Here is a 14,291-nt window from a genome sequence, read left to right as displayed (position 1 = left end):
TGCACCGGGTGACAGGACGACCCAGGGCAGTCAGAATCTCGCTGAGGGGGAGGGGGCTGATAAGAAGAGCCAACCGCGTCTCATTGGTAAAAAGCCTGCACGAACAGGTGACTTCACTTCGAGGCCCCGCTGATGAGAGACCCTAACACCCGTGCGTCGGTTCTCGTTCGCAGACTGGAGCTGACGCGGGGCAGAGGGCCGCAGATACACCCGCGGACGGTGGGGGGCAAGGCCAAGCCCGATCGAGGCGGGGTACCGAGCAGGGCGTTCACAGCTGGGGGAGGAGGAGGGCGTGCAACCACAGCTCCGGAGGCTGTGGGGACAGGGCCCTGTGGCCTGGGGAGCTCTGGGGAGACGATGTGCTGTGGAAAGGGAGAGGGACGCTGGCTGAGGTCTGAAGGACGAGAACTGAGCAGCACAGTTGTGACTGGGACAACTTGCCAGAGACGGGACTCAAGAAGGGACTCGAGTGGCCCGAGCTGTCTTGTCCCGAGCTGTCTTGTCTTCCTGAGCTTGAGAACGCGCGTCCCAGCAACAACAGAACCGTAGAGAACTCGTCACGCAGGTGCCCCACGCCAAAATCCAGTGGCTGAGAAACGGAAGAGTGTGGTGTGGGGCCCAGGTTTGGTCTGGGCTGGCCCAGCCCCCACGGCCCTGCCACAGCACCCCCCGGCTCCCCAGCCCCCTGGCCCCGGGCACACGGCGGTTTCTATAAATGCCCAGGTGAGGAACTCCTAGGTGTGAACCTTATGAAGAAACCGTCAGAGCACCAAGTGTGGGTGTCAACTGTGGACAGATTTTATCCTGGCCGTATGCAGGGCCTGCCGCTAATTACTACTCATCAGCCCACAACCCATCAAGAGCGGGCCTGATGGCAGATGAGTGGGGAGTGGGCGAGAATCTTACTACACGGCATGTGCTGAAGCAGAATTGTAGCGTCTGTACTAATCTTTTACAGTATAATGCTTTTCAGAGTAGACCCCAACTCTCGGTCTCTATCTGCCGACTACATTATTACAGAGACAGCGGGAACTCTCACCAAGTGAGCATTGCTAGCAAACCTGAGTTTGGACCTTTTTAAAAGAAATGAATGCAAAAGGTCTCTTTGAACACATGAAATAGACAAGTTTTTTTTTTTTTTTTGTTATTATTATATTTCAGACAGACAAGAGGGAGAGCGAATCTCAAGCAGGTTTCATACTCAGTGCAAAGCCCGACGTGGGGCTCAATCTCACGACCCTGAGATCCTGACTCGAGCCGCCTCAGCGCCCCAGGAAAGGCAGGTTTCCCTTCCCTCATCTTTTCACCAGCATGGAGGGAAGGCCTGTAATGCGAGGGTGGGACGTCCCTGGGACACCGGCCGACCGGCAGGCCGACCAGCATCAGTGTGTCTCTGATCTCCAGAAACTCTCCTGCTGAGGTTGGGGGGTACTCAGGACCTGCGGAGTCCCTGCGCTCAGCCCTGCAACTGACAGAGGGACAAGGAGGAATCTCTGAGTGGTGAGTCTCGCCCCTAAGGAAACCGGATTCCTGTCCCACCTACCCACCACAGTCCAGGAAGCGCAGGCCTCCTGGATTTACTCTCAAACCCAGGCTGGGAGGGTTTGAGCCCCTGGGCTGGACACACATGGGACTCCTCTCAGACAGGACTCGTTCCTGGGCTCTCTTTGTGGGGAGACACCTATCTGGGATGGGGAGAAGGGGCCCTTCACCTGGACAGAGCTCAGCACTCCTGGGGGGGGCAGGGGCCAGGCTCAGGCAGATGCCCCACCCCCCAGCCCGGGGAGGGGGTGCAATGCCGCCCCTCCTGCCGGTCACACTTCCCACCCGAAGTAAAAATACACTCAAGCAGCGTTTCCCCAAGAAGTTCTCTCAACATTTAGTCACGTTTGAAGAGCTGTAACGCAGTTTCCCATTCCGAACCCTAACATTCCAGAGAAGCCCCCTCCATCCCTTTAAAGAAAAGCTCATAAACACAAGCGTTGGTTTTGAACCTTTAATAAAAGTAAAAAATGAATGCAAAAAGAACACAGTGCTGAAAACTTAGTATGACTGTGAATCTCCCTAGATGTCTGTATCCGGTATAGTGCAAATTTTGTTCGTAATATTTTACATTTTTACAAACGCAAATCACTTTGGTTCATATACTTGCTATAAAGTATTGGCAAAAAATTTCTTCAGATTCACATTTTTTGGCTACATTATTTCTAAGAGATAGAGATTTACTTCCAGTTTCAGAGGAAAAAATACTTACTGTTTGTACATGATCACGTATACTTTAAAGATTCAATTACCGTTTTCACCCAGTAACTCCTGGTTTTTCATAAAATGCTGACCTCCTCCTTGAAAAATCTTTTCACATGGCTAATCATCCAACTTCACTTTCAAAGAAAAAGTGTCAGGGGTCAGTGCCAAGTTCGGAACGATCCTGTTTTCTTTTACACAAAGTTCCTCTAACACAGATTAGCTACACAGTCACCTACAATTTGCTCCAAGGTGTTTTTCTTGGAACAAAACCGAACAACCGCAGCAAGATCGTTGCACCAGAGGAACCGAGGGTGCACGTCCCCAGCCGCGGGCGCCGGGCCCTCTCGCCCTCCAACCCCCTGTCCTGCCCACTGCCCGTTTCTAGTCAAAAGGGGTCTCGTAATGAAGTCACTTTCACAGAATTTGAAACAAAAACATTTAAATTGCAAAGTACAAAAAGGTAAATTTGTAAGTAAAAATGCCAGGTCTACCCATCCCACACGTCTGGAGTATTTGAAAGGACTGGGGCTCAGTGGAGGGCACGACAGAGTAACTTCGTAACTGAAAGAAATTATTGCTGAGTTCCGCCTCCGCGCAGCACTGAAATGAATGGAGAACCCTCTTCAACCCTCATACGTTAAAAAAAAAATAAATATTTAAGAGAATACAAGGCTCAGATTGGTTTTCATATACATTGCACTTAACGTTTGAGACCCAGTCCTTGCGAAGCGGGTCCGGGATGGTCTACGCCAGTCTGTGAAGACGCTGTGCTCGCCGGATCTCCGAGTGTTTAGGGCGCGCGGCGCTCCAGGCCATGGCGTGCGCACGCGGCGCCCGAGGCAATCACGGATCGCAGGTTCGGGAGGGCCGGGGACGCACCGCCGTGTCCGTCCGGCGCACGGAGGGACCCGCACGCGACTCCGGCTCCCTCAGCCCGAGACGCTCGGCAGACAGGGCCGCCCTCCGCGATTGCGGATCTGGGATGAAACTCCCCAGGTGTGGCGGTGAGGCCTCAGACGACCGCAGTGGGGACCCGCGGCCTTCACCGCCCTCTGCGCTCGGGGCGATTGTCTGCACAAAGCCCCGCGGCAGGGAGGAGAGCGCGGCTGTGCGCTGCGGGGCACAGGGGTGTGAGGCGCGGGGGCGTGAGCGTCTCAGCACTGGGGCCTCCCCATGCAGCCTCCCCGCGCTCACCGCCACTTCTCTTCTTACCAACCCTATTTTTAAAAACTTTTGGATACATATTCCTATTTTTCCACACCTCACCTTTGTTAAGCACCATGGAGCTCTACCCCCCGTGGGCAGCGATACAAAACCAACAGCTGGTAATTAGGCTTAGTTCAAGGCTTTATGGCAACCTGCTTTTAATAACGCAAAGGAGATCAGTACTCGGGAAGCCGTGCCTGCCAGCACTCCCTTGCCCGCCTGGGGGCGCGTCTCCGGAGCGGACTCGGGCACCCATCAACCAAGTGCCCTTTCGAGAGAAGCAGCTCTTCTCCGCGCGCTACTCTAGGACAGCTGAGTTACTTTTCCGGGAGTCACGGGGACAGTCAGCCCCATCTAAATGGATCACTGAGGAAAAAAGACAAATCTTTGTCACAATCCAATGTCACAGACTTTCTTCCCAAATCACGCTCTTCTCCGGTGGGTCTGAAGACTCAGTCGCTATGCGGCTTTTCGGGAAGCCCCTGCACAGAAAGAGAGCGAGAAGGTGAGCACTGCGCGTGTGTGAAGGAGAAGCTCCTCTGCTGGAGGGGGCGGGGCAGGAAGGGAGCCCCCGCGCAGCAGACAGCCCCCCCCCCACCGCCGCCGCCGCTGCCCTCGGCTGGGAGGCCCCCGCCCTGCCAGGTCACATGCCCGCACAACAGGGTACGCTCTCCCAGTCTGTCTGGTGGACAGCCTCAGGGCTGCTCCAAGACAGGGCCCTTAGGGCCTGCTCGCAGCCCCCAGGGCTGGGCTGCGGGCACCTGCAGACCCTCCAGCTCTCCAGCCCCTCGTGGCCCTCTGCCACCTCGGGGTCAGCAGCACTTAGGCCACACCGGCATTGAGGCAGGGAACCTCCATCAGGACTGCGTATTTCATTCTTGGGTCCTGGCGTAGTCAGAGACAAATGTCATTTCCCACACCCCCACCCGATCGGCAGGCTCCCCGCTCTGCTGGCCGCTGCAGGGCACACAGACGGCCTCCCCGCTGCATGTGCACAGAGGACTCGCTCAGGGAGCAGGCGGCCCGCACTGTGCTGGGCGTGCCGGGCACGGAGCGAGACTGCTGCCCTCCTGAGACTCGTGTGCACGCAGGTCCGGGGATGGAAGCCAGGACAGTCAGAGAGGCGGGCACCAGCTGCACGCTGTGGCCGCGGCGGGAGGACGTGATCTAAGGCCAGGGTCGTGCCCGGGAAGGCGGCGGCGCTCAGCTCAGTTGGGATCTTGCCTTCAGTGGAGGCAGGGGTGGGCAGCCATCCGCAGGGCCCCCGCGTACACAGGCTCCGACAGTGCCCGGCAAGCCTCCCTCCTCCCCCATCCACACCCTCCACAGACTACGAGTCCCTACGCACATCACCTCGGTTTCTGATCATAAAAGTAATGCTTCTGCTGTAACTTTTTTTTTAAGATTTTAAAAAAATTTATTTATTTGATAAAGAGATCCCAAGTAGGCAGAGAGGCAGGCAGAGAGAGGGGGGAAGCAGGCTCCCCGCCGAGCAGAGAGCTCGATATGGGGCTTGATCCCAGGACCCTGAGATCATGACCTGAGCTGAAGGCAGAGGCTCTGACGCACTGAGCCCCTTGCTATAACTTTTTAAATGAAGACTAGAAAAATCTAACGTACGCTAAAAACCATGCACAGTTCTACTTTCCAGAAGCAGTAGCTTCCAACCGGTTCCAGATCCCACCTCCCCGCCGCCCCCCCAAGAGGCTGGTCTCCTGGAGTGCTGCCCGCCAAGTCCGATGGACCCGTGCTGTGGAACAGGAATTCAAGCTGGTTCCCGCCCCCAAGGCATCCGTAACTCCCTGAAGCAATGGAGCCAGAAGCTGCTGGAAACCGTGTTCCACCATGGAGCCCTCTCCAGCACCAACACAACAGTTGTGCCGGGAGCGCAACTGAACACCGTTTCACACATGCTCACCCGTCCTGGCTCTCCACCCAGAGAATGAGGACCTTGCTGTCTCCCTCGCCTGGAGCCGCCAGGAGTGGCCACCTGCCGCCAGCAGCTCCCGTCCTGGCCCACAGCACAGCGGGCAGCCGGCCCAGAGGAAGAAGCCCCCACTTCCAACTCCGCTAACTGTCCCTGCAGCTGGGACCCAGGGGAGGACCCGCACCCTCTCATGGATGGAAACGGGAGGCGGAGTGGGCACAGAGCCTTGACAAGTCCACTCGTTCTCATGACCTGAGCGGGAAGGGGATGGTCACACCCCACATTTCAAGACACGATAAGAACATCCTTACGGAAGTTCCCCGCTTCTAAAGACTAAAGAGGAAGAACGAGCTTCAGTAAGGAGGATCACAGCCCTGCAGTTAGCTAGTTTTATCTCTAAAACTTAGTGGTTAAATTTTTAATTTTAAGCTTTCTACCATAATGACCTAAGGGGCGCAGCAAGGATCATTCACGAACACAATCTTCAAGCGGTATTTTCGAAGGTACAATTTGCATGACTTTTAGAAGACGTTTTCTCCCACCATTTCTAGACGCTTACAACTCGTGCCCGTGGGAGGCCCGTCTCTACTGGAGACACGTGTACGTGCTGAGCCTGGGTCGAACCTTCTCCGAGAACACAGAGCAGGAGCCCCCAGCAGCCCGAAGCCACAATCTTTGACGTGACGAATGTCATACAAACGTTCATTTTATGAAAAGTCACCCTGGCTGACGACAGTTTTATCCTGAAAGCTCTATTAGGAGTTCTCTACTGAAGGTACTGAAACAGGAGCGTCACAGCCACAAGCACTGGAGGACGGACGGCGGAGAGATGGTGGGCCTGCCCGGTTCTACTCGGAAAACCAGTCAGTGGGCTGGGTGGGGGCGGGAAGCCAGCCTCAGGGGCATCCCACGAGAGGCTGCACGGGCCTACAGAAGTCAGCCAAGTCCTCTGACCCTCATCAGGGCTGCGAGAAACCATATTTTCATCAATCCCCTGTCGAGGCACTGGCTGCACAGAACCCTAAGGGCTGGTGTGGGGGTGGGGACGAGGAACTCCAGAACCAATGGGACAAGCTACACGTTCTTTCTGTGAAATCAGCTCTATTTCTGGGAACCAGCCCAAGCAGCCTTCAAATTCGAACCCCACCAGCGAGTATCAGCTGGCACACGACTCTGTAAGCAGCCGGAGGGACCAAGGTAAGTTTTCTGACACAGCCCCGGGCTGCTCTGAGGGCAGCGGCCTCCTAGGGCTCACAGTTCTCTTCAGTTCACTTTACTGAAGGCCTAGAGTCCAAGTCAACTCAAGAAGAAGTTAAATGTCCAAGTCCACAGAAGCGTTTAGACGTGAGCGTTTACTACTGACCAGAACCACCAAAGCGACCCCTGACTTCCTCTGCCTTCCGGCTCGTGGGAAACAGCTCCGCACCCCGGGAGCTGGGCTCCCCCACCACGGTGGGGTTTGCAGCGCTGCTGAGCCAGGCCCACGGGTCCCGGGAAGGGCAGGGCCAACCTCCCCAGGCCCGGATCCTGGCGCAGGGTCTCCTGGCACCTGCTGCCCCCGCAGGATGCAGGGGGGGGGCTGTGACCCACCATCAGCCACTCCGGCCACTGCGCTCTGCCGGTTCCTGGAGCAGCTGAGAGCGCAGAAAAGCCACCACTCGCGTCTGTTCCGTGACGGGTGGCCCCACTACTCTGCTTTCTAGCTCCCCATGTGTTTGCAGATCCCTGAATCTTTATAGTTTAGCGAAGAGCTGCCCTGGTGTTGTCACGCTTTTTTTTTTTTAAAGTCTGCTTTTCTCAGTAATCGTTCTTGGGTCTCAACTAGACATCGAGCAGCACAGGTCACAGCGACTCTCGTCAAGCGCTTCTACGGGGCTAAGCCCCGCCGCGCCAGGAGCTGCCCGCGTCAGGACGTACCATGGCCAGCTGCCGGCCGATGTTGCCCACGGTGACGCCTCCCGAGAAGAAGATACACGGCAGCCAGGAGCGAATGTAGAGGAAGTCTGGGGACGTGTACCTGCAGAGACAGCAGAGGACACTGTGCCGTCAATCCACGACCAGCAGCGCTTTTGAGACTTTCGTGCCTAAATCGACCTCATGTATATGTAAGTAAAACAGGACATCTCAGCTTCGTGGGTATTTCTGACAGAAGTGCAGGAACGGCTCGCGGACGCAGTCGCTACTTGGGGGCACAGACTTACTGATAGACACCATTGTACACCAGCAGCTGGGTGATCAGCGTGGCCAGGAAGGCGATGGTGATCCCAAGACCAAGGCCACTTCTTGAACGGTCGAATGTCCACCAGAGGCCCAAAGACAGGGCCGCTAACGTCAGGGAGAGCTGGACATTATTGGCAAAATCCAACTTCTAGTGATGCAAGGTTAAGGAAAAGTTCAATGATTTTCAAGATGATCAAAACAAGCCAAAGGAAAAAACCAACCAGACAAGCAAACAAAACACCCCAGATCCTACACGTGTGCTTTCATTATTCCACACCCTATAATTCTCCATCCGAAGAACCCGCCCAGACTGCAGCGGAAAAGGCCTGCTGGGTACAAGGCTGCCATGACCGCGAGGACTCCGCTGGGTCACTCGGTGAGACACGATCTACAAGGAAATGCTCCAGAAGCTCCAGCTGCTGGTATCTGACCACGGAACAGCACATTTTGTTGCTGAGTCATCCGCAGTCCCCGTCCTATTTCTTGTTTTGACTATTAACTTGAGCTGAGGAAACACACTTCTCTCCCGTCTCCTCCGATGCCTCATCCATTGTCATTCGACAGTACAGGCTCCCACAGTCCGTGGACACACGCCTGCCTCTCATCACAAGGCTACCGACTGGCAGGTGAAAACACAAATGTTGTCGGAGCTAAGGTATAACATCACGTCTTGACGCTCTTCCCGTTAAGATACAGGTAGAGCAGGACTTAGTAACTCTAAGAAGACCTTCCCCAAAGATTTTGAAATACAATCTAGTTGTGTTAAAGAAACCCCAAGTCTTTTGAGACCTGGGAAACTATGGCCTGTTTTCCTGACAAATGCACTGACGTACAGCACGTATGTAGTCTGTGCAACGCCTTCCACCCGAGGACTCGGGAAGTTTAGGGACCTTCGGTTAAGAACCCCCTGCAGAGAGGACACCACCTTTGCTGGCCCTGAGACTTCATGGGCACAGCCAGGCAGGGGGCAGAGAAGCAAAGACCCGTCTCTCTTCAACCTCTAGAAGCAGCGGCCCATGAACAGGGACCCCCCAGCCGCTGTCCCTGAGGCCACAGCAACCAGGTCCTCACAGCAGAAGAATGCGAGGTGGGAAGGTGAAAGAGAATTTACAAAACCTACTCCAAGGGGCCAGAAGACTATCACACAACAGAGAAAGTCCTCTCCGCTTCTGGGATTACTTTAAGATTCCTGAACCACTTTGAAAACTCTTGCCAAGCCAAGGTCTTTAAAGATCTGGAAGAAGGCCATTCAACTGACCTATGAGACAATACATACTGATTAAAAGGCACAGAACATTTCAACACGAAAGCTAAGAAAATGCTCTGGACCGAGCACATCTACGAAGGATACAGCGCTGGCGTGGTTGATGCCAACGAAGACGGCCACGCAGCGCATCACGCTGGCCCACTCCCGCTTAAACTTGTGCGGCTCGCCCAGGTGACTGTCGATGCAGGGGTACAGCAAGCCCACGACAGCTGGTAAAAAACAACATAGTGTTAGAACATGCCGGCTCACAAGGAAAGGATTTCAATGCGCCAATCATTAACATATTATTCAAATCAGTTCTTTTCCTAGAAAAATGTACAAGCTATAATACAACATCTGAAGACTGATTTTGTATTTCTGTTTTCCTGGAGTACAAACAAAAGGATCACACTGTTTTGAGAAACTGAAAATAAAATGGCTGTTCTTCAGTCCAGGTGAGCACAGACTTGAGTCGGGCAGGGGATAATTATCCATATAACGCTATGACGAGTCAACCATGCTGAGCCTCCCCTGACTCCAGGTCCTGACCTGTGGGAACAGCCTGGGACCAGGCTCCGAGAACCAGGTCCCTGTTCCCCGAGGGCTCTGATGGGACCTGGAGCCTCATGTCTGTTCCCTCATGTGTAAAATGACGAGGGTTATGTAACTAGAAGGCGGAGTAGGAAGAGCTTACTGTTGGGGGAGAGTTAGGGCATTTTCATAGGCACAGAATTTTAAAACAAGAGGACATAGATTTTAGACAGGGGAGGGTGTGGCGTTCCAGGACAGAAGCAAAGCAGACAAAGCCAAGGCAGGACCAGGGCACATGGGGGCTGGTGGGGGTCCTGGCCCTGGGACCAACTGTGGGACACAAGGCTCAGAACCTAAAGTCACCAAGGGTGGAGGCTTGAAAGCCACGGGGCAGTTCCACCTGGTGTCCCATGAAAGAGGAAACTATTTCAGGTTCCTGAACACAGAAACAAGAGACACAGTCCTGATAAAACATCCGATGGGAGAGTTTCAGTTTCAATTTCGTATTACATTTTATCAAGTTCTAATTTTAGAGTTTTGAAAACTGGAACCCAAAGAGTTCTAGAACTTATTTTGGTATAACTTGACCTTACCTTATAGGGTTAAAGGCTAAAGAGATACAAATGTACTATGAGATCTTGCCCTAGCTTATCTGGTATTTTTTTTTTTTTTTAATGAGGTAGGAGACACTGTGTTTCAGATAGTCCTAGAATCCCCTGAAGCTTCAACTGCAAATAAAGTCTAACCTAAAATACCTCATTTTTAAGATCAGATCTTTGATTTAGAGAAAGAACTGCTGTACCATATGTGCATGAAAAAAGGGATCTGCATCTAGGTAAAAACCTCAAAGAGGATTTTTAATAGGATAGCCATATGCTTAAAGGATTTACAAAGGCCAAGTAGGACCCTATTTTCCTAAGAACAGAGATGAAAGCAGTCTACACACTGAGCAGCTGCAGCATCCCCCATGATGCGTCCTGGCTAGAACACAGCCCCTGGCTCTGAGCCCTGTGCCCTCCCGCTGTGGTCGGTGAGTCTGCTGCCCACAGTATGTGCCTCCACAGTCCAGGGGACACACCCAGACTCCACGGAGGCAGTCTGCAGTGTGATGCACAGTGGCCCCGCCGTCCACTGTGTCCCCCTAGACAAGGATGCTTAAGGCCCCTGTGACTCAGTTTCCACATCTGTGAAATGGAGCCGTCACAGCGTGCTGTTGTGAGAAGTGCACAAAGCGCATCAAACACAAAGCAAGCAGTCCGTAAACGCTGGCTACACAGCCAACAGCCGGGCACACCTGCCCCGACCCGGTCCCACATGGAGAGACCACTGCTCTGTCCCGCAGAGCTGGTGCGCTAAGGGCAGGGGCCCGACTGCCCTCTCGGCACTCCGCAGCTGGCGCCCGTGGGCGCTGCGGGGAACAATGAGCACCGGTCCGGTACGGAAGCGCTCAGTGGTCTGCGAGCCGAGACCAAGCGTGCACTCCCAGGTAACCCAGAAAGTCCCCAAGAGGGTGGCGCGCCCGACCCAGGCACTGGCCGGGCGGCACCCCGCGGCACCCCGGCGGCGGGATGGGCGTCCCCTCCGCGCGCCGCCCCCGCCCGCCGGCCCACGTGACAGTTTGTTTTCGGTGGCCGGCGGTAGCGTGTTGGAGCACCCGGCCAATGACAGCGAGGCCGCGCCGCTCACCAGTTTGCCGGCCGCCAATCCCCGGCCCGCTCGGCCAGGGGACGGCAGCGGGCTCCGCGCGCGGCCCCCGGGCCAGGTCGGCGAGAGGCCGCCCCGGCGCCCCCGCGGCTCCCCCCGCGGCACCCCCCACAACGCCCGCGCCCTCCCCCAGCGCGCACCCCGCCGCACTCACCGGCCGCCGTCCCGCAGCACGGGGGCACCCACCAGGCCGACGAGAAGATGGTGGCGATGACCTCCTCGGGGAACAGGGTGACGTTCCGCTGCACCTGCAGCAGGTTGAGCACCAGGGCCAGCACGACCCCCACCGAGAACAGCACCAGGCTCCGCTGCACCAGGTGGTGGTGCCAGCTGCCGGGGGGGCCGCCGCCGGCGCCGCGACCCCCCGCCCCGGGGCTGCGAGGCCCGCGGGTGGGCGCGGGGTCGGGGTCCGGGCCCCGGCGGGCCGCCAACGCGGCGGGGCTTAGCATGTCACCCACTTTGGCCGCCAGCCCTCCGGCCCCGGCTCCCGGGCGGCCTCGGTGCCTGGCGCCCTGGGCGCAGGAACAGCTCCAGCAGTGGTCGTCCAGCCTGGGCATCGGTGACCGCGGGCGGGCCGGCGCTCCTGCGGGCAGACGGAGCGGGGGGCGGGGCCCCGTCAAGTTCGCGGGTCAGGGGCTCGCGGGCCCGGGGCGGCCCGCGACGCCCACTCATAGCGGCTAGTGCTGGAGAGCCCGGGCCCCTGAGGCGCCCGCAGATGCGCGGCCCGCGTCGCAGGTCCCGCGGGGAGGCCCCCCTGGGCGGCGCGCGGGCTGGCGGCAACCGGGTGTCCGCGGGCCCGCGAGTGCCCTCCGCACGCCACTCCGGTGCTGGCCCGTCCGGCCCCAAAGTTTCCCGCACCCCGTCCGCGCCCGGCGCAAGGTACCTGGGGCCCGGACGGAGGGGACGCTGAGCCGGCCCGCCGGGGTCAGGGGTGCAGCCCCGCCCCGGGGCCGGGCCGGGGTCCGTCCCGCTCCCGGGAGGGGGTGGGGGCGCCCGGACCTCCCATCCACGCCCCCGGCCCGAGCTCGGCCCCGGCCCGCGCCCGCCTCCGAGCCCCACAACGCGCCCGGCGTACCTGTCCGAGGGGCGCCCGCGCGCGGGCTCGCGGAGGAGAGAGGTCAAGGCCCGGACCACCTGGAGTTGGGCCCGTGGCGCGGGGCGCGCGGCGCAGCTTATAAGGCGGGCGGCGGGGCCCTGCGTCACGTGACCTGCCCGGCCCGCCGCTTGGGGCGTGGCCTCCGCGCGCCCCGCCCCTCCCGCGCGCCCGTCCGCTCGCGGTCTGGTGAGGCGGCCGCGGCCAATCCGGGGCGGGCGGCCCATATGACGTCAGCACACGCCACCGCCGCCTCGCGCCGCCGCTGGCTCGGGAGCGCGGACGGTCGGCGGGCGGACAGCGGCGAGAGCCGCGGGGACCGACCCGGCGGGCCTGGGAGGGGAAAGCCGGGCGGCGGGAGCGGGGAGTGGCGTCCGTCGGTCGCGCGGCCCGGCCTCCAGGTCCTCGCCCGGTCGTGGCGCGCGGGTGGCCCTGCCCAGACGACCCGGCCGCTCCAGCGCCTGCCGCGTCCCCTGACGTGTGCGGTCCGCCCGCCGGTCCCCACGCCGGTCCCCCCACCGGTCCCCGCGCCGGCCGCCGCTGGAGGGCTGGCGCGGAGCCGGGGCGCGGAGGGCCCCGCTGTTGGGGAGCGTGTGCGTGTGCGCGCGTGAGTGCGCGTGCCCCGGCCGCACGGCGGGTGCGGGAGCCGCCCCGTGACACGGGATCCCCCACGGCCGCGCCCGCGCAGCGCCTTCCCCCGCGGCCACGTCGTCCTTCCTGGCGCGTGGGAGGCGGCTCCGCGGTGCTCCGGACACAGGCGACTCACCGAGCTGCGCTCGCCGCGGGCGGCCCGTGTCGTCGACGGGCAGCGTCGCGCCGAGCCAGACCGGCTCCTGGAGACGCGGAGCGGCGGCCGGTCTTCAGCCCGGTCCGCGCGAGCGCACGTGCGGGGAGGCCCTGCCTGAGAGCAGATCCCCGGCGGCCCGGGGACCCCGGGGGTCGAGGGACGGAGATTGCATCGCGCGGGCATGTTCGGGATCGGCCTGTGGCTCTGCCCGAGCAGCTTTAAAACCGCCAGAAACGTGCTCTCGAGCCGCTGCTGCTTCTCCAGGATCCGTCCGGCGGGGCTGGGAGCGGGGAAGGGGGGGCGCGCACGAGGTCTTAGTGGTAACCCAGGGAGCTCAAGGAACAGTGCTGCCTGCGGGGCTGCGCCGACACTCCCGGACGCGAGGGCGTTGCGCGGGCACGTGTAGGACGGCGCGAAGCTGCGGCGTTCACCGGCTCGGGAACTGTCGCCGGGAGTCCTGGCGCTTCCGTCCTGCTAGCTCGGGCGGCGCGCGGCCGGATGCTGCGCAGGTGCCTCCGCCCGGTGCCTAGGGCCGGACCTCGCGTGAGCTGCCCCTGCGCTTTCCCGCCTCCGTGACAGCGGCGTCATCGCGGACGCCGGCGACATTGTCTTCAGACCCGCTCGCGTCCTCAACGCGCAGTTGGCTGAAAACCTGACTTGTTTTCGTTTCCTGCACGGCCCCAAAGTGGGGGTGGCCGGGAGGGAGGAGTCCGTCTTCACCCCTGTCTGTGGCGTGGGCAGAAGCAGACGTTCACGCTCCATGTGCTCTGCTCTATGCCCTGGTCACCGTGATCAGCTTTGTACCCAGACGTTCAAAGCATTCTCGACTTCGCGGCCTTTTGTCATCTGGGTCTTGGCCATTTTCTCCAGGCGCCTGAGGTAAGCGCGAGCCGTGGAAGCACTGCTGGAACTTTGTAAAAGCAAAAAATTTTTTAAAAAGCAAGAAAATTAAAAGCGGTCCCACCATTCACTGGTAGGAAATCGCTGGGATGGTTGACGGCTCGCCTAGCTAAGCAGGGCTGCAGGGTTGAGTCATTGCTGGATCAGCCACCAGCAGCCTGTGCCCCCTCTCCCCCACCCTGCCATCGGCGTTCAGCACCATACACACGGGCTGAGAAGCACCGCTATCGCTCAAGGTGTGGACCTCATGGTCGAGAATCTATACCACTGTCTTGGCCCTGAAATGGAAGCCTGTCACAGACTCAATGAGGAAACACCAGTGAATGGAGGAAGCTTCTCACCAGCTTTCAGGAAACTGGTTCATTCAGATATCTAACACCCAGTAAGCGGAGCTCACAGCTGTGCGCTCACCTGTGGAATTCTTACAGCC

General features: G+C 58.8%; 1 protein-coding gene across 1 annotated transcript; it reads right to left on the bottom strand.

Annotated features, from left to right (window-relative positions):
• Positions 1-1,983: 1,983 nt before the first annotated feature.
• Positions 1,984-12,206, bottom strand: LOC111154422 (insulin induced gene 1). Its single transcript, XM_022514013.1, has 6 exons — positions 12,157-12,206; positions 11,236-11,664; positions 8,952-9,076; positions 7,582-7,748; positions 7,298-7,397; positions 1,984-3,935 (listed from the first exon to the last, which is right to left on the bottom strand). The coding sequence occupies exons 2-6, from the start codon at positions 11,636-11,638 to the stop codon at positions 3,906-3,908; spliced, it is 825 nt and encodes a 274-aa protein (XP_022369721.1). The 5' UTR covers positions 11,639-11,664; positions 12,157-12,206; the 3' UTR covers positions 1,984-3,905.
• Between the last annotated feature and the right edge of the window lie 2,085 nt (positions 12,207-14,291).

Source organism: Enhydra lutris, unplaced genomic scaffold, assembly GCF_002288905.1.
Source record: "Enhydra lutris kenyoni isolate GAN:26980312 unplaced genomic scaffold, ASM228890v2 scaffoldscaffold37, whole genome shotgun sequence".
In the NCBI taxonomy this organism is placed as follows: Eukaryota; Metazoa; Chordata; class Mammalia; order Carnivora; family Mustelidae; genus Enhydra; species Enhydra lutris.
The sequence above is the reverse complement of the archived record's forward strand: the minus strand, read 5'-3'. Positions and strand labels throughout refer to the sequence as shown.